The following is a 20,204-nucleotide window of genomic DNA, read 5'->3' as shown; positions in this document are numbered from 1 at the left end:
TCTTATTATTTTCAGGCTTATCATGGGATGTGTTTGCAGTTGTACAATCAGCATTCAACGGAACTTATTGAAGAACCAAGCTAGAAGATTATAATAATATGCAACCGCTTCATTGTGTGTTCATTGCATGTTTGATTATTTGATGTAGTACTGTGGTGTCTAGAGCCACCGTAAGACCCTTCCTTATCTCAGACGCGGGACGTGTTTGTCTGTATGAGCAATTTCTAAATTCAACAAGAACGTAGATAGACAATAATATGCGCTTCCAACTGCCAGAAAGGAGCGATAGAGTGTAGTGCGTTCGCGCTTTGGTTATTGCAATTGTTCTATGTAAAAGTCCAAATTGTACGTTACTCGTGCAAGGTGCTAGGTATTAGCGGTTATATTACATTTTTTTTTGTTGATACAGAGAAAAGAATTTGATTTAAAGCTGATGTAATTGAAAGCACTGTGAATGAACGACCGTTGCCATAACGTGAACTGTATGCACAGTTAATCCGACGTCGGAACATGCAAGGTGCGGAAATTATGCATGCATCACCTGCACAGGAGCAGCAACCGGCATTTACCGAACTGAGTGAAGTGGCCTCGATCGGAGTAAGAAGTGTTCTATTCGCTGTTGTTAGTTTTGTAAGACACGTTTTTCTATTGCGTTTTGAACTATTTTTCAGAGTAACGGATCGATTCTATTCGCTACGGACGATTGGTTTGCGCCTGCCGAATGGATGCTTAAGGATTCGGAACCCGTCTTTCGCCCTGACGAGTATACTCCCTTTGGAAAGTGGATGGATGGTTGGGAAACGCGACGCAAACGTATTCCCGGTCATGATTGGTGCGTAGTTGAACTTGGAGCCCCAACCCAGATTGTCGGTTTTATGATCGACACCGCATTTTTTACCGGCAATTATGTGCCACGCGTTTCCATCCAGGGTGGCACATTGGACGAAACGATAAAGTGTATGCTGCAGACATCTATTCCTCGCCAGGTGGAGTGTAATGGCGATGCAAATATCGGTACTGGCCGTACTATGGAGGAGCTGGGAATGGTGGAGTTGATAGGAACAGATCATTGGGATGTATTGTTGCCACGTACAGAGCTAAAGCCGGGGTATGAGCAAACTCGCAGACAGTACTTCCTCGTACCGAAAGGCAAGCAATCATTGGTTGTAAATCATTTACGCGTCAATATGTTTCCCGATGGCGGGATCGCACGTTTGCGTGTCTTCGGTACAGTGCGATTAAACTTGAGTGACAGCATGTCTGCAAGGAAACCTATTGACATGATCGCCATGCTGAATGGGGGCCGTTGTATTGGGTTCTCCAACGCGCATTATGGTCATCCGCGTAATTTGATAAAACCCAGTACCGGCATCAATATGGGCGATGGTTGGGAGACGGCACGTCGGCTTGATCGACCACCTGTTTTGCAGATCGATGATACTGGAATTCTACAGGTACCCGGAAGCGAATGGGCTACCTTTCAACTGGGTGCTTCCGATGGATGCTGGATAGAGCGTGTATGTATTGACACGAAACATTTCAAGGGCAACTTTCCGGACAACGTCATGGTGGAATATGCCAGCAAGGATAAACCAGATTTGTGGATGATGTTGATGGAAAGGAAAAAATTAGGTCCGAATCGAATGCACGAATTCGTTGCTGCAGATTTGTTGCCTCAAGAGAAAGCAGCCTCGTTCGTACGCATCACCATTGCACCGGATGGGGGACTTTCGAGAGTTCGCATTTTTGGAACGATAACAAGGGACTAGGGAAACACCCTTTGGAAAAAAGTTAATCGTTGCTCTTGGAAGGATGGTTTATAGATACTGGTCAAGCTAATATTAGTTACGATTTTTTTCACACACTTGCAATGGGACTTTTGAAAATATGGTAACCACTAGCAGCTATTTCTTTGGTGCAAAATAACTCTAAACTGAGCGTGACGCTCTGAACACATGTTCAAATCGTTTAAATATTTGATACATATAAGGAACTGAAAATAAAACCACGAGAGTTTGTGTGTTTTTTTCTTTATTTATTTCTGTAACCATGTCCAAACGACGAGACTACCCGTGATAAGAAGTAACCGAATCGAATGATTAAAGCTGTACCTCGTGCCATGATTACGTGCTGATTGGCTGTAACTATCGACAATATGTATCTTCCAGCCCATGTTCGCGTGGGTGAAGCTGTTATAGTAGACCACGTCCGGCCAACTGGTGTTTGGCGTTATTTCTAACACAGCCGGTTCGCCGGAATCGCAGTTCCACTTAAGTGTGCGGTTAAACTTTTTGAACGTCGCAAAATTATCATCCAACCGTCGATCCTGTCCTTCTGGATGGCGCGCAAGGCAAAGTGGGCCGGCGGCAATCGGTTTCGGACGTCCACGGCGCGTAAACTCAACACCTGCCAGAACTCTAATTTCGCTCTGCCGTGCATCGGACAGCCGATCGAAACCACCGTGCGGTTCGTCCGTGATCACTAGCGGATGGTAGAACTCCGGTGAGTGCGGATTGTTGCCGCCGCGTACAAGGAATGAGTAGGTAAGGCCACGTCGTAACCACAGTTCCGGTACAAGGAATCCATTGATGTACCAAGCAAGACCGTTAGAGACATGCCCGGTAATGCCCTGGTAGCCGCGCTTCCCACCCGCAGGGCCAAGAGTGGCCGTGAATGATCGGACCGAGCGATCGAAAATCTGCTGTCGCTCCCACACATCCTTCAGGTTTGCCTCGCGGCTGGTAAAGCTGAAACAATCGTTGACCGGTTCGGAGGTGTTGAAGTGGACCTGCACATTTCGTTTCGGGTAGACATCGTGGTAGGTGGGTTCATTGTTAGAATCGAGACGACCCATCGCCCACACTACGTACATTGGGCGATCCAACAGGAACTCCTTGTCGCCCGAGTCGGAAGAAATTAGTGTGCGTCGGAAGGTGATCGTGTTGATGTCGTTCTCCCGAGTGAACGTGTGCAGCTGATAGCTGTCCAGCCCACCAACAACATCGTCCCGGCATACACCCTTGTTTTGGCCGAGCACCTGCACACATGGCGCTAGTGAGGTGATGTTATAGTCCACCGCATATCCACGGTGCCCATCGATGAAGGCGACAACCACGTCCGCTCCAAGCATTTGGCTGCGCTGTTCCGAGCCGGACAGCCCGAACGATAGATATTCATCCTGCTGTACGTTTCCCGCCAGTTGGATTGTAATTTGCGGCCCGAACACCTCCCATGAAACGCGATAATCTTTGTGCAGCTGGCGGCAGTTCGGCAGCGATTCGGTATGGGGCGTAACGCGCACCAGCGACGGCGGAACGTTAAGATCGTCCGAAATCAGAATTGAGCCGTAATCTCGGCGCGCCACCACATCGTACACGCTGAACCAATCGATGTCGAAGATTGTCATATCACCCGGCAGCTCCAGTGTGATCGTTTCGCGATCGTACGCACGTATGGGATCAAGGTAACCCATCTCGTCCGGTACCTTGCTACCTTTGGACGATGGTGACGGACCAACGCCAACCCAGAAATGGACCTCCGCTTGGGTATCAGCTTTTCCGTCGTAGCTGAAGTCGGTGATGCGGATCGTTTTAGAGTCGAGAATGTCGATCGTATCGCTCGATACCATTGGTCCACCAGCAATGGCCGTCAAACTGCCCGCCTTTTGTGGTACGGGCGGTTCAAAATCTTCCGGAATGTACACATCGGCGAAATTGTTCTGCGAGTTCAGATCGTACACGGCCAACCATTTCACTTCCGTAATCTTTTTGTTATCCGGAAGGCGTATCGTGAAATCTTTGTTGAAGTAACGTTCTAGGATATTTGTCCTGAAATTGGAAAAAAATACACAAGTTGTTCAATCCAACTAAAAAAAAATGTTGCTAGTGACGGTTCACTTACTTTCCGTACTCGTCCGGTACGATAAAACCTTGCGGCCCGGGACGATTGCTTGCACCGGACCAGAAGAACGTGTCGACACCATTACCGTCGTAGTTGAAGCCGGTCAGTAGGAACGTGTATTCGTCAACGGCATAAACGTCTCCCGAGGCTTGATGGTGGTAGGAGTTAAACTTACCTATGTATTTCCCCCGATAAGGCCCGTCTTCTGGTTTTTGACTTGCTGGTGTATGAAATTCGTAAGAATAGATCATCGTTATTAGTTGTGATGTTGTCTCAAACTATAACTTGCATTTTTTGCTCTTGCAGGCTGATTTTACTGTTTCTATTCCACGTCTTCGTTCCGATTTCCTTTCCTTGGGCTAAACCAACTATTTGTAAAAACCCAGCCGGAAACGAAAATAATATCGAGATTCCTACGGTGCCCTACACTTTAAATCGTGTCTCAAAAGTAAATTGACCAAAAATTCTTTATTTTTTTTGTAAATAAATCAATTATGTTGTTAAAATGACTTCTTTTCAAAGGAATGTGATGATGAGGCGCTTACGCACAGCGTTATTTTTCAACATGACTAATACCGTGCAGATGAAACATCATTGCAAGGTCCTTTGTTATTGTGCGGCAAAATTTGGTCTTAATTTAATCACCACTAACAGTAGCTCTAGAGTGCAAGTACGGAACCGCTTGAATAAAGTTGACTGCACTAACTGGGCGGTTCAACTCACTTCCAACAGCACCAACAAGCGAATAGCTCAAGGTTGCGCACTGTGCGTAAGACATTTCCGCAATGTGTTGTTCGCCGCAAGAAGAACGCTTCGCTTCCGAACACTACTCTCCCTTTAGTTCGTTTGTTTTATTGCTTGTTTCGCCCTCTTTTACGGTTCGTCGCTTGCCGTTCCCAAGTAGAAGTCTTTCGTTACGCTCGCATCCGCCTATTGGATTGGTTTCAAGTTTTACTTACCAGCATTGTCTAAAACAATCGCGAACAGCAACACCATGGCCAGAATCCTCATGCTAGACGCTGATCCACGCCACCGGACGGCGGATCCGTACAAAAACCGCATTCCTTTCGTACTTCCTTCCATTCACAGCCCTAGCAAAAAGCACAAACCGCTTTAAGCAACACAGTAACAACCCCTTAAAGGAAGCAAACTTTGGCTTCGATGCGGTGTGATAAGTTAACGAACCCGCGCACACTTCAGTTGGGGCGCAGGAATTCACGGTGAAATGGTGTACTGCAAACGCTTCTACAGTTGTTTGCTTTCACTGGCGGCCCTCTCCCGCCGTGGCACGTTGCTCGTGGAAAGCGCGGTGAGATTTAGATAAAGATTCGCACCATACACTCGTGGGCGAGTTTCTAATCATGCTTCTTTAGATCACTTCACCTGATCGTACACTGTATATTAGTAGCACACGTGTATTAGCGGACCCAAATCACATAGGGGGAGCGTGCGTGCGTGCTTTTTTTCTTCTTTTGGCGAGCTAAAGGGACAGGAACTTGCCTGAGCTGGGCTCAGGTGTTCACAAACGCACGCGAATGACGGCAACGTACACGTAGCAGTAGCAGCAGTCGTCGAGTTTCTGGTTGCCGCCTTTCACACACTACCAGCAGCGGCGATCGTAACAATCGTCGACCATCTTAAGACGGACTGACACGACTACCATGCAGTATGACGGCAGAAAGCGGACGGCGATACGCACTGGAGGAAGCAAAACGAGACCCGCCCGAGTAATGGTGGTTAGCGGCGGTTGGTCGTGTGTTGTGTGGCCCACGATCGCCGATCGTTCGTTAACAGCTGCAGTCCGTGGTGCCTGGGTCGATCGGTCCGGTTACTTTCGCAAATAAATAGACACACTAACACAGCCAATGCACACACGTCGTGCAGACTCGGCACGCATACAAACAGCATCGGTTCCCCGGGATGTGAATCAGAAAGCTGTCATATCTTCGCACACTGTCCGTTTACGCATCGAGACCTGTTGCATATGCTGTGCATATTTATATTGCTTTGCATTTTACAATGTTTTTTTGCAACCCCATGTCCATGATATTACGAAGCCGTGAAGGACAGTCTTTTCAAGGTCAAAAGTCGGCAAAGAACGTAGTGCACCTGGAAAATGGTGCAAGAACTGTTGTCAACTGTTTTATACATTTCATTACAGCTCCTAAAATAATCTGTAGTTCTTTGTGTTTCTCTTGCGATAAATCTCCCGTGAAATAGGGTAAAACAAAACGCGTAGCACTCGAAACAGTCAGGATTACCTTAACTTTTATTGCAGTTTTCGTGTTTGTATATCATCCCTTCCTATGTGAGATGTTTCTCAGTATTCAAACTCACACAATTTGCGGTTACATATAGGTTTATATGTCTGTTACTTGCATACATAGTAATACTTGCATCTGTTGTTTCGGATAATAATCACAATTATTCGTTAATATAATCATCCTTCCTACACACCATTCTATGAGCGGGTTGGTTGGTTTTTCTAACACTAGTACATATATGTATGTAGGCTTTTTGTCGTCATGAAAGCAGTATTTTATTGGTAGTGTTTTGTGTAACTTTCTTCCACATGCTTCAACTACAACGCATTGGGCGAGAACCAAAACCGAAAGGGGCAGTTGTATATTATGTTTATCATTATAGGTTTTACACCATACAACTGCTTTGCTGCAGGACTGTCTTAAACGATCAATCGTAGGTTCGAACTATTGACTAATGAACGAGTCCGTGCCCAAGAGCCAATTCAGGCTGGCCGTATCAACAACATTTTTATGTACGGTTGGGAAAATAATGTTTGAACATCATTGAAAAGACGTAATTATTTCATCGAATCATGATCCTTCCAATGGGAAATGTAGATCGTTTAAACCACACATTGGCAAAATTTGTTCCTATTCATACAGAACATTTTAAACCATCTACCGAAGTTACATGAAGATGGTAAGAATCATTTTTCCGATGCATCAGATGCATTTGTGGTGCAATTTGTTTTATCTCCGGTACAATCTTATTTGCATAGTTTAGTACGATTGCGTTTACTTTGAACAGATTTCCTAAAACAAGTGTGTAAGTTAGTTGGAGACAAAGGCGTTACTCCTTTTATAACCATATGCCGAAACTTGCTGATAAACTGTTTTTTGCCTTTCATTTTGCTTGCTTCATGGTTGAGCAACATGGACTTAAATTACCCATAGAGAGATGCAGACATGAAGGACTTGTTGCAGTCGACATTTAAACCCGATGCGGGACGTGTATTAGCGACTAAACGATTCAATCGGCCCACGTGAAAATAAATGTAATCCTTAACTTTCCCACAGTACATGTGTAACAATCGTTCCAAAAGCTTATCTATAGTTGGTGCTATATGCTGTATTACGTTTGGTTATGGTATTGCAGTTGTTGTTAGTAACCATCCTATTCTCTTAAGCCTTTAGAACGTATATGTATAAGAGCGTCTAACATTTTACCACTAACTGTTTTGTGTGTTTATCTAATATTTGCGCATTCCTAAATATACCGTGATGCAGCACTAGTTTGGAACTATTAATTACGGTTCCGAATTGTTTGCTTTGCTTCTAGTGTATGCAACGTACTAAATGTGTATTAGTTTTGTGAGATTCTTTTGTAGTTTAATCAGCATTTGTAATTTGGTTTTTATTTGAAGTGGTTTGTTTCTTTTTTATAGCCACAATTATATTATATTTTTTCCCCCAAAAGCTTTGTTGAATGTTTTCAAACAAGCTAATTATTGCTAAGAAATTGACAGATAGCTCCTAGACACTGTGCTGCAATAGTAAAATATTTGTTCAATTATAGCAAACGACTTTCAATTGAATCCTACTGATAGTGCTTTACAAAAATCACAGATTTAGAACATAGCTGAACCCAAAAACGAACGACCAATTGGTTCCATTTTAACCAGATATTGAGGCCAACCAATCCGAAAGTATACTTACGAACAGCTACATCACTACCGGAACCATTTGACTTAGTACGGTTCATGTCGTTTGACAAATTCTTCAAGCGTTCTCGGTATCTGGTTGCGGTACGGTATGCCAAACCGCACGATCACCGTCGAACAGAGACACTTTAGTGGAAGATAATTTAACGTCGGAATGTCGTTGATGGGATTGTTGCGTATTAAGTTTAATGGGCGATCATCCTGCCGATTCGGTTCATCCAAATGAGCGCCGTACTCAAGCAGCGTGTGAATCACCTGTGAACATAAAGCATGCAGCACGTTAGAACAAACGCATTAGCAGGGCTTTGGGTAGGTTGAGGCTTACATCACGATCATAGTTGTAAGGCATAGCAGCAACCAGCAGGGGTGTGGAATTGGATTCATTTTTCGCATTCACATCGGCTCCACAGTCTAGCAGTAGCTTCGCCACGTTCAAGCTTGGAAATACGATTCTAAGTAAGGCGGAATCGTCACTGAAATAGCCACTCTTTATCACGTTCAAACGGGACACGGACAGATGGAGCAACGTGTCATTGGTGATGGCGCTGCGCACCTTGCTGTGGACAAGCGTGTGTACCGATTTGTAGATTGCGTTACGATCCGCGTCCGTTTTGGCTGTGGCTAGCATTAGATACATCAAGTGCGTAAGGCATTTCATGACGCGATCAAAGTTTTCTTGCTGCTTCCGATGAACTGGCCGGATTGTGATGAGTTGCCGGGCCACCGCTATGTTGGCGGTCAGGATGCTAAAAACGGCATACACGTCCTCGAATCGCGGTACGCTACCTTCGTATAATTCCACGGGCATCATTTCGTCGTACCCATCAATAAGATCCAACATCAATCGTACGAGAGCTTGTGCCGTTAAGCAGGTATCCGAGTACAGGATGGAATATTTTTGCACCCGTACCTGCAGTGCGAGCAGCCAAAGGTCAATGCAACGCTGAAAGCGATGCGCATCGGCGTATGATGCACCACGGAACATTAAGCGAAACAGTGTATCCCTGTGGTCAATGCCGAGAATACGCTCGTAGATGAGCAAACTCTGCACGCGCATTGCGTCCATGTCTGCTGCAATATTGTCAAGTTCCGGGATAGTGGTGAACTCGGACGCATAGCCGTAAGCCGCTCGCGACTCCATGGCTGGTTTCTTAGGTATATACTCGGCTTCCCGCAAGCGAATCTGGTGCGCCAACCGCCAGTGGAGAACTGCGCCGCGCGTCACGTTGAGATCATCAATAAGCGTTGACCCAAACAACTCGTGCGCATCTGCCAAACGTTCGGCAGAGTAGTTGATGCGCTTTTTCAAATAATCGAATATGTGATAGGCTCCCTTGAGACAGGCAGTTTGGAGCGCATCATCACCATAGTGGGATTTAGCGAATGGATCGGCACCGTGCTCAAGCAGCAATTGGGCCGTCTCTAGACGGTGCTCCTGAATCGCGTAATGTAGTGCCGTTTTGTTCTGAATGTCACGGGCATTCACGTCCGCTCCTTTGCTGATGAGATACGTGCACAGTGTGACCGACTGTACGGAGTTAATCAAACACGTGCCTCCGTTGTAGTTGGGCTTCTTTATGTCCGCTCCGTGTTCCACCAAAAATTGAACTGTAACGATATAATGTTTTACCGTGGTCTTTTTCCTTGCGCTGCTGCCCGATCGATTCACTTACCAATATCGATGTGTGTCATGAAACAAGCACTACGCAACGGCGTTGATCCGGTGTCCGAAAGTGCATTTATGTTAGAACCAAGACGGACGAGACATTTTACCACCGGAAGCTTGCCGGAAACGCAGGCACACCAGAGTGGAGTAACGCAGTGGATTGAGCGATCTTCGGGTACTTCGTACATTCCTTTCTGTTCGCTGTCCGCCTCGCATACCGTAATCAAATACTCCGTGATGTGCACATTTCCTCGGCGACAGGCAATGAATAGTGGCGAGCAGCCGTCGCTCGGTCGTTTCACAACTTCCTTTCGCATCTTTCTCGGGAGTCGCTCCAGGCGTTCGCGTAGCCCTTTCGAGAGGCGCGAATTGTCGGTACAGGCTTTGCATTCTTGCACTAATTCATTCCCGATTTGCTCCAAAGTTCTGTGTTGGTACACCTGTTTTGATGATGATGATGCTGACGACGACGATGTTGTTGAATGCGACGGATTCGTCGTAAGTTTTCCCATTAGACCTTATTACTAAGAACTGCGACAGAAGTTGATTTGTGTAAAAAAAAGTCCCCGACAATGGAATATCAAAAATAAAAGTTGCGGCGATACAGACAGACTGACAAAAAATTTGGAAAAGTTGCGAGAACTTGGACAGCTTCAAGTTTTCAGTCAAGAGTAAAAATAGATAAATGAAAATTAAACCTTCAATGAAGCTGGCAGGAACCTTTTCACAATTTTATATTTTTTATTTACGGATGTTTGTTGTGACATTGTGCTGGCCAACCTGTCATTTGGACATGCGTGTTTGACGATCAAAACGATAACCACTATGCACCATGGTCGATGTCGGAGACCATCATCGACATAATTTAATTCGAAATCTACTGTTGAATTGACCGTTGCAACGTTCAAAGTTTGGACAAAAATGTGCTAAAATGAATGTTTTTTAAACTCTTGACCACTTGAAGTTGAACAGTAAGAAAGCAGAATTACGATGTACGGTAAGGCAGTGTACGGTATATGTTGGGTATGGTTTTTGTTAATTCGATATTACTAATGGCTATGCTAGTACTCGGTATGTCTCATTATCCATTTTACCAATTGAAAAGCATTTTTTAGACGAACATACTTGAAAAATGGAATAGAAATACTTGCAATACTTTTCAGACAAATCTCTTAAAAATGCCTGCGATAACATTCAGACCAATTCCTTTAAAAAGATTGCAATTTAGAGTCACGTTAAATTATCAATTTCCCTAAATTAACCATCCATTCTGTGTTTCAAATATTTGTTACAGGATTGTTTTTCTATATCCGTTTATGATGTGTTCCAATCCATTCGAAGCGAAACAAATGTACTGAAACATCATCACTTTCCTTATGACTGGAACTACAATGGTGAAGTCCTATCCGCTGGCAGCGACTATGCAACACATAAGAATAATCAGGATGTCAAAAATCCCTGTTCCAAAGCCTCCAAGCGTATCTTAAGATCACTCCAATGTTGTCTTCGAAGAGTGGAATCTAGTTCATACAATTATACCGAGCCAAAGAAGATGAATTGTTACCGTTACACTTATTAGTAGTGTACACACGATTCCAGAAGCTTAGCAGGGCATAACTAAACTTGGCTGTAACGGTGTTTACGTGTGATTTGTCCGCATCGAGCATACGCAAGAACCAGTTGTCCATACCCTAAACCCTTTCTCCCAAGAGTCCGGTATCCGCTAGCTACGGAAGTAGAGGTTTGGCTTGGCCTGCATCGTTTCTCCGATAATCAGCTGACCAGTTTTCTTGCAGCGTTTATTGAGACAGGTGGTAAGTATATCAGACTAATATTGCATGAATTTGCATCGCGGACAGGAAGAGGATGGCACATTTATTCATAAAGAAGAGTGTAAGGTGAAAAAAGGAAACCATGTGTGCGGATCATACGGATTGCGTAAGCTGCTTTAGATGGGGAAAGAAAATGTTAGATGAATGCAACTGTGTGGTGGCACACATCGTGGAACTAGCAAATAATTGACGAATGTTGATTACATTAGATAGAATGCACTCTTCGAAGCGATCAACTGGTTCTGAAGTATAACGGATTTTTTATATCAACCACTCCTTTATAAACGATCACTGTCAGCAGTAAATTAAATGTTTCGTTGATAAAGATGATGCTTTATTTCATAACTCATTCATAATCAAACTCCAACCCAGTGCCTTCGAAGTGCTCCTCTATCCAGGCGTCGAATCTCGCGGACAATGCCGGGTTCATATGGTTTTTCCAGTCACCAATTTCGCCTTTGCGAATGAACTTCACATTAGCGTCATCCTGGATGATCGCCGAATCCTTCATAAGTGGCTCCAGATTTACAGCTGGATTACGTTGCATCCGTTCGAATTGAAGGTGATCACACATTTTTTGCACCTCGTCATCCGTTAAGTCGCGACCAAAATCGATAAATTGAGCGCACCGGCGTATCACTTCTGGCAAGTTGCGCTTCATGTCCTCGTACTTCAAGAACAGCATATTGTCCTGATTGCGTCGTTTCCAGAAAGCCAATGCGTGGGCCCACATGGGCCCGATCGGAGCCTGATCTGCTAGGAAGATGTCACAAAATTCTTCGAAGGTACCTTCGGACCGATGGATTAGCTGACAATAGTAGTAGTAAGAGACGCAAAGGTCCTTGGGATTTCGTACGACGTAGATGATCTTTGGACGCACGTTATCCATCTCGCGGGGATGTAGCTGCCATGGTAGGTGTGATTTAATGAAGCGCCTTCCTGCCATCTGATGGACACATTGCACGGAATCGATTTTTTCATGTCGGCTAACCAGCGAACCGGAAATGGATAGCATTAAGTCAGTAATCGGAGAATTGTGAGTACAATTCCATTCAGCCCTAACTTACGTCACAGTGTTTTCAACGCTACGATCATCGGAAAAGATTGCCGAAAGCTCGAGCAGAGGTGTACGCACTTGCTGCATTTGATTGCGGGCCGCATCGTAGTTGAGATTGTTACCAAGAAGCCATACCATCTCTTGTGCCCAGGTTGATCCGGCCCTCGGGAAAGACATTAGCCACACATCGTTCGAACGGATCGGCAGAGTACGGATCGAATCGCCAAGATCAGCAAATGCCTTGGGCATTACGACTCGACCCGGGTTCACCTCAATAAAATGATCCCGTCGACCAAAGAACGCATCCAAACGTTCCCTGAGACCGTCGCCGAGGGGATTATATTCGAGCTCCATTCTGGCACCAAACTTTGTCCAACAGAGTCGAATACCCTTATATGTACAGACTGAATTCTATGATCGAGCACTACACTTCTCCTAGTAATCACTTTCACTGTTCATCGACAGGCTGTAACTGAGGCCGGAAATCGGTTGTGCAGGAGCATTTATAAAATGCACTCCAACTGTTAGATGTTAGAAATCCCCCACTTACTGTTGTACGAGCTCTGAACGCAGGATTGTAGTGGCCTTTTTGCATCGAACAGTTTGGCTACAGTTCCGTGGGCTATAGTTCCTAGGAAGAAAGTAGCTAGTCTTGCAGCCATAGTGGTCGAGCTTGCTAATGTTGTACCGGTGGATGGGGCAGCCATGTGCCGTGCAGACTGGTGCATTTCCGTGTTTGTGACGCAGGGTTGGTGTTTGTGAAAGCAGTTTTTTTGCTTCGTTACTAGTTGCTTCGGAACCGAAGAAGCGATTACGTTTGGCATCATGTACCGCCATCTGTATGGAGAGGGACTTTCAATGTAATACCTTGCGTATTGGTGTGAAATTCACTGACCATGCTTCTGTCACAAACAAGCTGCACAAATTATAGATTTAGGGATCAGATTGTAGCTTCGTCCGCGTAAAAGATATTTGCAGCATGCATTTGAGGGATGCTATTTTAATGCCGTGAGCGGGACATTTAAAGGAAAGAGAGCCACTGGTATAGTTATGTAACGGAATCATAAAATGCAGCTGCACTCGTTGGAGCAAACTATGCAACTATGCAACTATTGATGCTACGGGGTTTCATTCTTTCGTTAATGGGCGAATGATTACAAAACGAATACAACTACTAGAATAAAATTAATTAATACTAATAATACTTCTCAAGTTAAGATATGTATATTTCAAAATATCCCTTTAAATCGAATAATTTTAAACATAGGCTGAACAGCCTTAAAAAGGGTTTATAATGAACCAAACAATTGTAAAAAAATGATCCAAAATGTTTAAAAATGAAGATATCCTTATTTATTATGATTTCTTCAACAAACTAAACATACCTGCTACCCCATTTCCGTTTTATTTGACCTTTCTTTTGCTTCAACCAACCTACCTACTTCAACCAACCCAAAACCGATTGCAGTTCGACCTTTCCCTCATTCCGGGTGTCCTGTATCTGCAATTTTTTTTGCAATGTACTTGCACTGCAACCGGTGAATGCTTCCGGGCGCCATAGGATTATTTTTTAAATTCTTCCTTCTAACTTGATCGCACATGGCATTTGGTCCACGTTGGTACGTAATGGTGGACTGTTTTGTTTTCTCAGCTTATATAGGAGCGGGTTTTGGCCTACATTTTCGGGTAAGGAATATGAGTTTCTACTTAGAGCTTCGGAAGAAATGAAAAGAGCGGTTCGTTTCCTAAACCTTTCCGCGATCATTCGTGATCGTGGCGAGGGCAAGCGGAAAAAAACAAACATTCAATGATGCTTCATCGAACGAAAGAACATTCTTCTCAAGTACCTCATGTTTGAGGTTAACGACATTGGTGGAATCCTCTCACTCTTTCGTCTTCGTTCCTTCTTATTTTTTAATAAATTAACACTCAACAGGTAAAATTGTTTTTGTAACAAACATCATTTCCCCGTGTCGTTCGTTAGCATTCCACCAAAGGAAGTGTTCCATCGGCAAGGGGGATAGCTAGAGGCCGTCTATAGTGACCTATTTGCGGATTCTGGCACTACATCGAAAACCTGTTCCACCCATTTCTGTCTCGCACTTACCCTAATGCACGACACACCAACAAACTCGCCCCCAGATGATCGGTTCTCCTTTCACGCGGTGATCATGAATAATGCAGCGCTCTTGGGTCGTTATTCACGTCTGCAAGACCTTAGGCCTACCCCTTTGTCTTTCAGGTCGTATCAATATTTTGGTCGGTGAAAGTTTGGAAGCTTTTGTTTTCGTGGACATTTGCAAAGAACGCAATGCGACCCCCGTTGCTCAGTCGTTTCATTATTCGTTTACAGAGATGGTATAAAATACAAATCTCGTACGTAAAGCATGCATCTTCTCAAGCTTAGCCAGCAATTTTTAAACGCTTCAAAGGAGTGTAATACATGTACGATCGAGTACCATGCTGCCGAACAGTGCCCTAAATAGGAAGCTAGCGGATCTTGGATCTTGTTCGCGCGGTCTACTGGTCAATTACATTGCACAGTGGCATGGCAAGGCACGCAAAATCGCATGATTCTAGACTCCAATAGCCTAGCCTTCAGCAACGGATTGGAATTCTATACCCCGACATAGGGGAATAGGCATAGTTCGTCTAATAGCTACTGCAGGTCCAAGGAGCAGTCCGGCAGAAACAGGCCCGCCTAAGAATTACTGTTATAAAAATATAATTTTCCACCCATCTACCCGTCCTTTCCGTCGCCCGTATCCGCAGCGTAACGAATGGCCTAGCTCACGCGCCACATACGATATCACGCTCTAGGTACGCTTGGCCGCTGACTTCTTGTGCCTGTCGCACACACATACAACCTGTTCTAGTGCTTTGCTCCGTTTCGTTTCGATGCCCATCGTGCCTTGGCTTTATGGGTATGTTTTTTTATGTTATTTCTTTCCTTCCATCTTTAAGCTTTTCTTTGCGTCCCATCTTCTCAACACCTTTACCTTTTCTACTTCACGTTCGCTACTCGACAATTACTATTGCTTTACCGCTTCTGTCCCACATATCCGTCTCGTTCGTTCGTACGTTCCGTGGATGGGCGTCTGGAGAAAGAAGTTGCTTCGCTGTTTCATGACCGCGGACGATCTTCACAAGGAACGTGGCTATTCTGTGGTCCATTCAGTTAGGTACCAGATTTTGAGTTGAGCGCTTGTCTGCCATACTAAAGACCTCGCGAGTGAAGAACATTTATTGGGTGATTTTAAAGCATTCATCTGTACAAACAAACAGTGAAATACTGCTGCAACGAAACACAATTCACCGTGGTGGCTGATAAAAATGTGTTAAAACTTATGCGACAAGCCAGAAGTGAAGAGTAGTGGAACAAACTTATCCTACGTTACGTTACAAAGTAATTGAAAGCAATGTACTTCGAGGGCAAATATCTTTGCTTTCTTTCGTTGGTGATCTTCTCAATCAGCGGTGTTGCGTATACCGCCCAACGCACGAATGATGCTGTGGCCGACGAAGGCAGCCCATTCCTTGACATGGCGACCGAATTTCTGTCCACGTTGGGAAATCAACAGGGCGGTGGAGGTGGTGGCGGTGGTGGCGGTGGTGTTGCCGGACTTTCCGGGATCGCTTCTATGTTGCTGCCACTGATGGCCAATGCTAATAGTGGTGGTGGTGGTGGGAAAGCTAGTGGAAATGATGGTATGGGTGCGATTCTGTCGGGCCTCGGAAGCATGTTGGCAGCCGGTGCGAACGGAGGAGGAGCCGCCGGTGGGGGTGGAAATGGAGGATTTGATCCTGCATTAATCGGAAATGTGATTCAAATGTTTGCTGGAGCGGCTGGTGGTAGTGATGGAGCAGATGATGCGGCCGATGAGCCTGTTCGACGTCAGCAGCAATCTGGCAGCAAGCGTCAGAAGCGGAAAGCCCAAGCCGAGCAGGGACAGAACCCGCTCGTAGATACGATGCTCACGATGGCTTCCAGCTGGTTAGCAAACTACAACAATGCCGAACAAGATCGAGAGCCCTCAAACGCTGGTGGAGCGGACGCATTGCTCAATCTGTTGCCGTTGGCTGTTCAAGCATTCCAATCGTTTACCGGACCAGAAATGGAACGTACCCATGCAAAGCATAAAGATCATTCCTGGGTGTTGCCACCGTTCCTGGAAAACATCCATGTAATGTGGGACCAGTTCACACAATCCGAGCTAGCGGAAGCACTTTGGATGAAGCTGGGTTTGAATACCGTCTTCAAAGGTTTCGTCGGACGTGATGGTAAGCTGGACTACGACAAACTGTTCCAATCACTGCAAAACCAATCGTTCCGCCGGCGCTGGATTAAGGCAGCGACGATTTATCTAGCGGAGTGGGTGAACTACATCGCCAACCCGGAGGTTTACCAACGGTGAGTAATCACGTGCAGTGACACATGGTTGTTTCCCTCACCAAAATACCGTTATAAGATGACGTGGTGTATTCGATACGCTTCAAATGTAAAGCTGCAGAAAAGTGGGTCAACAGTGCGAACGTTTCATTACATTGTGCGATTCTTTCTCTTTTTTGGGGGATTTCATTTACAGATACGTTGCCACTGGACAAATGATGGCCAATGGATTCCTGCAATCACAGGGATATCCGAAACAAACGTTCCTAGATATTAATCGACCGAGCGAGACGATCTCGCACTTGATCGATCATGTTGCAAAACGCCATCTGGCGGTCAAAATTTCCTCCATTCAATATGTGAAACCGGCTGTAAACTACGTTAAGGATCTGTTAAAGCTAGGCAAGGCTAAACAGTTCCTACAGCAGTACAATGTGACGGAGATGACGGATAAGCTGACCGACACGCTGAATCTTGAGGTAAGCATGTCACAAGCAGCTCATACTGAAGTGCACTATATTTAATTGTTTTTTTTTTCCTGTCCCGGATAGGTTATTGAACCGGTGCTGAAGGTCCATCGAGCTTACCGTCAGGCGATCGTAACACCTCACTGCGATAAATACATCCTGTGCGAGATCAACTCACACGATCCGAACGAAAAGTTAGGTCTCGGTGGCTTTAAGCGTGGTGTGACTAGATTCGGTAGCATGGCAGCCGCTTGGTTTATCGCGCAGGAAACACACACTCCCTTCTGGACGCTCTTTGCCATCATTAACGATCCACACCATTGCGATGTTAAGCATCCGGTCGATTGTTTAGAGTACCATGAAAGTGAAAACCGTGTCACCACGGAATATCCGCACAGTGAGCTTTAGAACTGGTACGGGGGAAGTGGTACGTGGGACGGTATCGGGAAACGAGCGTTAGCGGGCAAGTGTCAGACTACTCACGCTCGTTTCCGTTGTTAGTTTCAATTTGTCGATTTCATTAACGATCAGTTTCAAAAGCATAATTGCTTCGGAACCGTATTTTTGAGATTGACAAAATGAATATCCAGAAAAAAACACGAACAAACACGTGATTGTTGACCTAAAACCACACAAAAAACTAGTGATCTTTTGTCGATTATAGTACTGCGCCTAAATGATAGTCACAGTCGTTGCTGTTAGGGTTACAAATTAACATTCGAACTTGCTGCCCGTGCACATGGATGAAAGGGTGCGAATGATCGATCGTATGGTTAGAATTAGGATTATAAGGCGTGAGTCTGATTGCTTTTAGTAAGACACACAAATAAGCAGAAGTAAAATATTATATTTTTAAAGTTTAGCATGCAGTTGTAGACTTCCCACATCGATTTTCCGTACCGGGACAAATGGAAGCGATGGTTGGATAACTACTCCGGAAATGATCGTAACATGATCGATAATGTAGTTGCTATCAGGATTAAATTATTATGGTGGATTGAATTTTGCATAACCCTCAGCTGTGCAATTTCAAAACCGTTTTCAAGAGATATTTTAATTTAGGGTGCTTAACATTCCCCGTTGACATTGGCCTTGAAATTCGGCACTTACGATATTCTGGTGTGCTTTGATAGTGGGATAATAGATAGATGTTAAGCTAGCAGTATTTATCGACCTTATGTTTATGCGCTTTTGTGCATATTATTTGAGTGTTTAGGAATGTATGTTTGCGTAAAATGATTTTTCGCAATACGATCGAATGCTTCTCACACGAGCAGTAAGTTCGAATGTCGATTACAAACGCTGACATAATTACACTACAGAGCGACTGAAGCAATCTTCGAAGCACCGTATGATTAGTATTACGCGACGTGGTCACGACCAAAAAAGAAAAAGATGTGAAACAAAAAAAAATTTCAAATAAAGAAAAATAAAACCCAACCCCTATCACGATTAGTTTTTCCGTTCGTTCTGTACATTTCGCATTAGTTTCGGGTTGTTGGATTATGTTATTAAATTGCATCATTTTACGGTTATGCTTTTTTATTGCACTTCGGTGTTAAGGCTTGTGTGTTATGTGCGGACGGAACATGGTATCAGTGTTGCTTATTGAATGAAATGAGCGCGTATTTGGTCGGAGAGGTTCATTTTTTTATGCTTTTGCAAACCCAATCCATTCCCTCCTACATATCAATGATAGCAGCATGTATGGAAAGAAATGTATTTCATTGGTTAGAAGAAACATGTTAACAGTGATAGTAAATACGTGACAGGATAATTAACGGTTGTAGTATGTTTCTATGTACAAAAACAACTTACCTTCACTCCTGTTCCTTGCAGTGCCGAGCATCCTTGTATTTGCCACGTACGGTCCATAAGCTTAACCAGCTTTAAACATTCTGCAATCTCGGAAGCCTTCAGGGCACCAACCACGTCCTGTTTATTAGCAAACACCAGCAAGGGGACGGACTTTAACTTATCATCCAACAGCAATTCGGTAAGCTCATCGCCAGTTTCTTCCAGCCTTTTTTTGTCACTCGAATCGATAACATATATCAGCACGTCCGTGTTTTCAAAATAATTCTTCCAATATGGCCGTATCTTGCTCTGTCCGCCAATATCCCAGACATTTAGCTTGAATCCCTCGGACACAACGGATTTGATGTTGAATCCTGCAGTAGGAGTCACCTGTGTTACTTCCTCCGAGGCGAGCTGTTTTAGTAGCGTCGTTTTCCCAGCATTGTCCAAACCGAGCAACAGAATGCGAAGCTCCTTTTCCGGTGCAGATCGTAACTTCCGCAAAAGAGATAGAAGACCCTGTATATAAAGAGAAAAATATAGAAACTATGTTAATGGCCCAAACAAGATGGTAAAATTTCAAATATGAACAAACCGAGGAACAATTTTTAAATTGTTAATTAAATTGCAAAGTCTGCTAAACGTTTATTGTAGGTGCAAGTTTTTCCGATTGATAATTCGGGAATGAGAAATAGAAGGCAAGATTATCAAGAGTTTAATTACATTTGGTAAAATTATCTGTTGTTTGATTTTTTTTTTCGTTTTACTGCAAAGTATAAATAAACCTATGTACAATTCCCAGTGAATCAATAAACTAACGTGAACACCTAAACCCGCGAGGACTGTCAAAACAAACTCGGTTTCCCGGGAAACGTACACCAAACAAAGTTCTTCTGAATATCAAACGCGAAAAGTTGGTAATTATCTAACGAAAAGAAGGTTTCGAAGCTTGAATTTATTAGTGATTGATCTCTTACCATTGAAAGTTATACAGTATCTACGTATCGATAAGAAAGGTGAAGTTTTTCAAAAATTTGAGTGCTGATAACAGCAGCACACGGAACGAACAGCAGAACAGCAACAACACAACGCACGATCAACTGTCACAAAACGTCAACGACATCAGCTTCG

General features: G+C 44.3%; 6 protein-coding genes across 9 annotated transcripts; 2 read left to right on the top strand and 4 right to left on the bottom strand.

Annotated features, from left to right (window-relative positions):
• The first annotated feature begins 7 nt into the window (after positions 1 to 7).
• On the top strand, positions 8 to 2,028 carry LOC125761099 (allantoicase-like). Its single transcript, XM_049421935.1, has 2 exons — positions 8 to 597; positions 672 to 2,028. The coding sequence occupies exons 1-2, from the start codon at positions 511 to 513 to the stop codon at positions 1,767 to 1,769; spliced, it is 1,185 nt and encodes a 394-aa protein (XP_049277892.1). The 5' UTR covers positions 8 to 510; the 3' UTR covers positions 1,770 to 2,028.
• LOC125761086 (protein Skeletor, isoforms B/C) lies at positions 2,024 to 6,047 on the bottom strand. The gene is made up of 4 exons (XM_049421906.1): positions 5,086 to 6,047; positions 4,860 to 4,991; positions 3,901 to 4,120; positions 2,024 to 3,827 (listed from the first exon to the last, which is right to left on the bottom strand). Exons 2-4 carry the CDS (start codon positions 4,981 to 4,983, stop codon positions 2,036 to 2,038), a joined length of 2,136 nt encoding a protein of 711 aa, XP_049277863.1. The 5' UTR covers positions 4,984 to 4,991; positions 5,086 to 6,047; the 3' UTR covers positions 2,024 to 2,035.
• A 1,495-nt stretch (positions 6,048 to 7,542) lies between these two features.
• On the bottom strand, positions 7,543 to 19,179 carry LOC125761087 (protein fem-1 homolog C). 3 transcript variants are annotated; one of them, XM_049421909.1, is made up of 4 exons: positions 19,095 to 19,179; positions 9,538 to 10,061; positions 8,190 to 9,472; positions 7,543 to 8,119 (listed from the first exon to the last, which is right to left on the bottom strand). In XM_049421909.1, exons 2-4 carry the CDS (start codon positions 10,040 to 10,042, stop codon positions 7,892 to 7,894), a joined length of 2,016 nt encoding a protein of 671 aa, XP_049277866.1. In that variant the 5' UTR covers positions 10,043 to 10,061; positions 19,095 to 19,179; the 3' UTR covers positions 7,543 to 7,891. The 3 variants fall into 3 exon arrangements, with proteins under 3 accessions (XP_049277866.1, XP_049277865.1, XP_049277864.1); XM_049421908.1 differs by lacking the exon at positions 19,095 to 19,179 and adding an exon at positions 10,229 to 11,599; XM_049421907.1 differs by lacking the exon at positions 19,095 to 19,179 and having other exon boundaries at positions 9,538 to 11,599.
• Positions 11,668 to 12,812, bottom strand: LOC125761101 (luciferin sulfotransferase). Its single transcript, XM_049421938.1, has 2 exons — positions 12,430 to 12,812; positions 11,668 to 12,348 (listed from the first exon to the last, which is right to left on the bottom strand). The coding sequence occupies exons 1-2, from the start codon at positions 12,771 to 12,773 to the stop codon at positions 11,709 to 11,711; spliced, it is 984 nt and encodes a 327-aa protein (XP_049277895.1). The 5' UTR covers positions 12,774 to 12,812; the 3' UTR covers positions 11,668 to 11,708.
• LOC125761103 (ADP-ribosylation factor-like protein 3) lies at positions 12,966 to 20,166 on the bottom strand. Of its 2 annotated transcripts, none has more exons than XM_049421940.1 (3): positions 20,051 to 20,166; positions 19,095 to 19,592; positions 12,966 to 13,256 (listed from the first exon to the last, which is right to left on the bottom strand). In XM_049421940.1, the coding sequence occupies exons 1-3, from the start codon at positions 20,051 to 20,053 to the stop codon at positions 12,966 to 12,968; spliced, it is 792 nt and encodes a 263-aa protein (XP_049277897.1). In that variant the 5' UTR covers positions 20,054 to 20,166. The 2 variants fall into 2 exon arrangements, with proteins under 2 accessions (XP_049277897.1, XP_049277898.1); XM_049421941.1 differs by lacking the exon at positions 12,966 to 13,256 and adding an exon at positions 18,838 to 18,958.
• LOC125761094 (uncharacterized) lies at positions 15,563 to 18,539 on the top strand. Its single transcript, XM_049421926.1, has 3 exons — positions 15,563 to 16,830; positions 17,006 to 17,288; positions 17,361 to 18,539. The coding sequence occupies exons 1-3, from the start codon at positions 15,839 to 15,841 to the stop codon at positions 17,682 to 17,684; spliced, it is 1,599 nt and encodes a 532-aa protein (XP_049277883.1). The 5' UTR covers positions 15,563 to 15,838; the 3' UTR covers positions 17,685 to 18,539.
• Positions 20,167 to 20,204: the final 38 nt, after the last annotated feature.

This window comes from Anopheles funestus, chromosome 2RL (genome assembly GCF_943734845.2).
Source record: "Anopheles funestus chromosome 2RL, idAnoFuneDA-416_04, whole genome shotgun sequence".
NCBI lineage: Eukaryota > Metazoa > Arthropoda > Insecta > Diptera > Culicidae > Anopheles > Anopheles funestus.
Note: the sequence above shows the minus strand (reverse complement) of the source record. Positions and strands in the feature narration are given on the sequence as shown.

What these genes read in the sequence shown, in the direction of transcription:
- LOC125761086 (XM_049421906.1), bottom strand. Translation starts at nt 4,983, where the DNA reads ATGGAAGGAAGTACGAAAGGAATGCGGTTTTTGTACGGATCCGCCGTC. An exon ending in GATTGTTTTAGACAATGCTG is followed by an intron (nt 4,121 to 4,859) that starts GTAAGTAAAACT and finishes TTCATACACCAG; the next exon opens with CAAGTCAAAAACCAGAAGAC. An exon ending in GTACCGGACGAGTACGGAAA is followed by an intron (nt 3,828 to 3,900) that starts GTAAGTGAACCG and finishes TTCCAATTTCAG; the next exon opens with GACAAATATCCTAGAACGTT.
- LOC125761094 (XM_049421926.1), top strand. Translation starts at nt 15,839, where the DNA reads ATGTACTTCGAGGGCAAATATCTTTGCTTTCTTTCGTTGGTGATCTTC. An exon ending in AACCCGGAGGTTTACCAACG is followed by an intron (nt 16,831 to 17,005) that starts GTGAGTAATCAC and finishes TTTCATTTACAG; the next exon opens with ATACGTTGCCACTGGACAAA. An exon ending in CCGACACGCTGAATCTTGAG is followed by an intron (nt 17,289 to 17,360) that starts GTAAGCATGTCA and finishes TGTCCCGGATAG; the next exon opens with GTTATTGAACCGGTGCTGAA.
- LOC125761101 (XM_049421938.1), bottom strand. Translation starts at nt 12,773, where the DNA reads ATGGAGCTCGAATATAATCCCCTCGGCGACGGTCTCAGGGAACGTTTG. An exon ending in AGCGTTGAAAACACTGTGAC is followed by an intron (nt 12,349 to 12,429) that starts GTAAGTTAGGGC and finishes TTCGCTGGTTAG; the next exon opens with CCGACATGAAAAAATCGATT.
- LOC125761103 (XM_049421940.1), bottom strand. An exon ending in TGCAAGGAACAGGAGTGAAG is followed by an intron (nt 13,257 to 19,094) that starts GTAAGTTGTTTT and finishes CTCTCCATACAG; the next exon opens with ATGGCGGTACATGATGCCAA.
- LOC125761087 (XM_049421909.1), bottom strand. Translation starts at nt 10,042, where the DNA reads ATGGGAAAACTTACGACGAATCCGTCGCATTCAACAACATCGTCGTCG. An exon ending in CATGACACACATCGATATTG is followed by an intron (nt 9,473 to 9,537) that starts GTAAGTGAATCG and finishes ATATCGTTACAG; the next exon opens with TTCAATTTTTGGTGGAACAC. An exon ending in CTTACAACTATGATCGTGAT is followed by an intron (nt 8,120 to 8,189) that starts GTAAGCCTCAAC and finishes TTATGTTCACAG; the next exon opens with GTGATTCACACGCTGCTTGA.
- LOC125761099 (XM_049421935.1), top strand. Translation starts at nt 511, where the DNA reads ATGCAAGGTGCGGAAATTATGCATGCATCACCTGCACAGGAGCAGCAA. An exon ending in GTGAAGTGGCCTCGATCGGA is followed by an intron (nt 598 to 671) that starts GTAAGAAGTGTT and finishes ACTATTTTTCAG; the next exon opens with AGTAACGGATCGATTCTATT.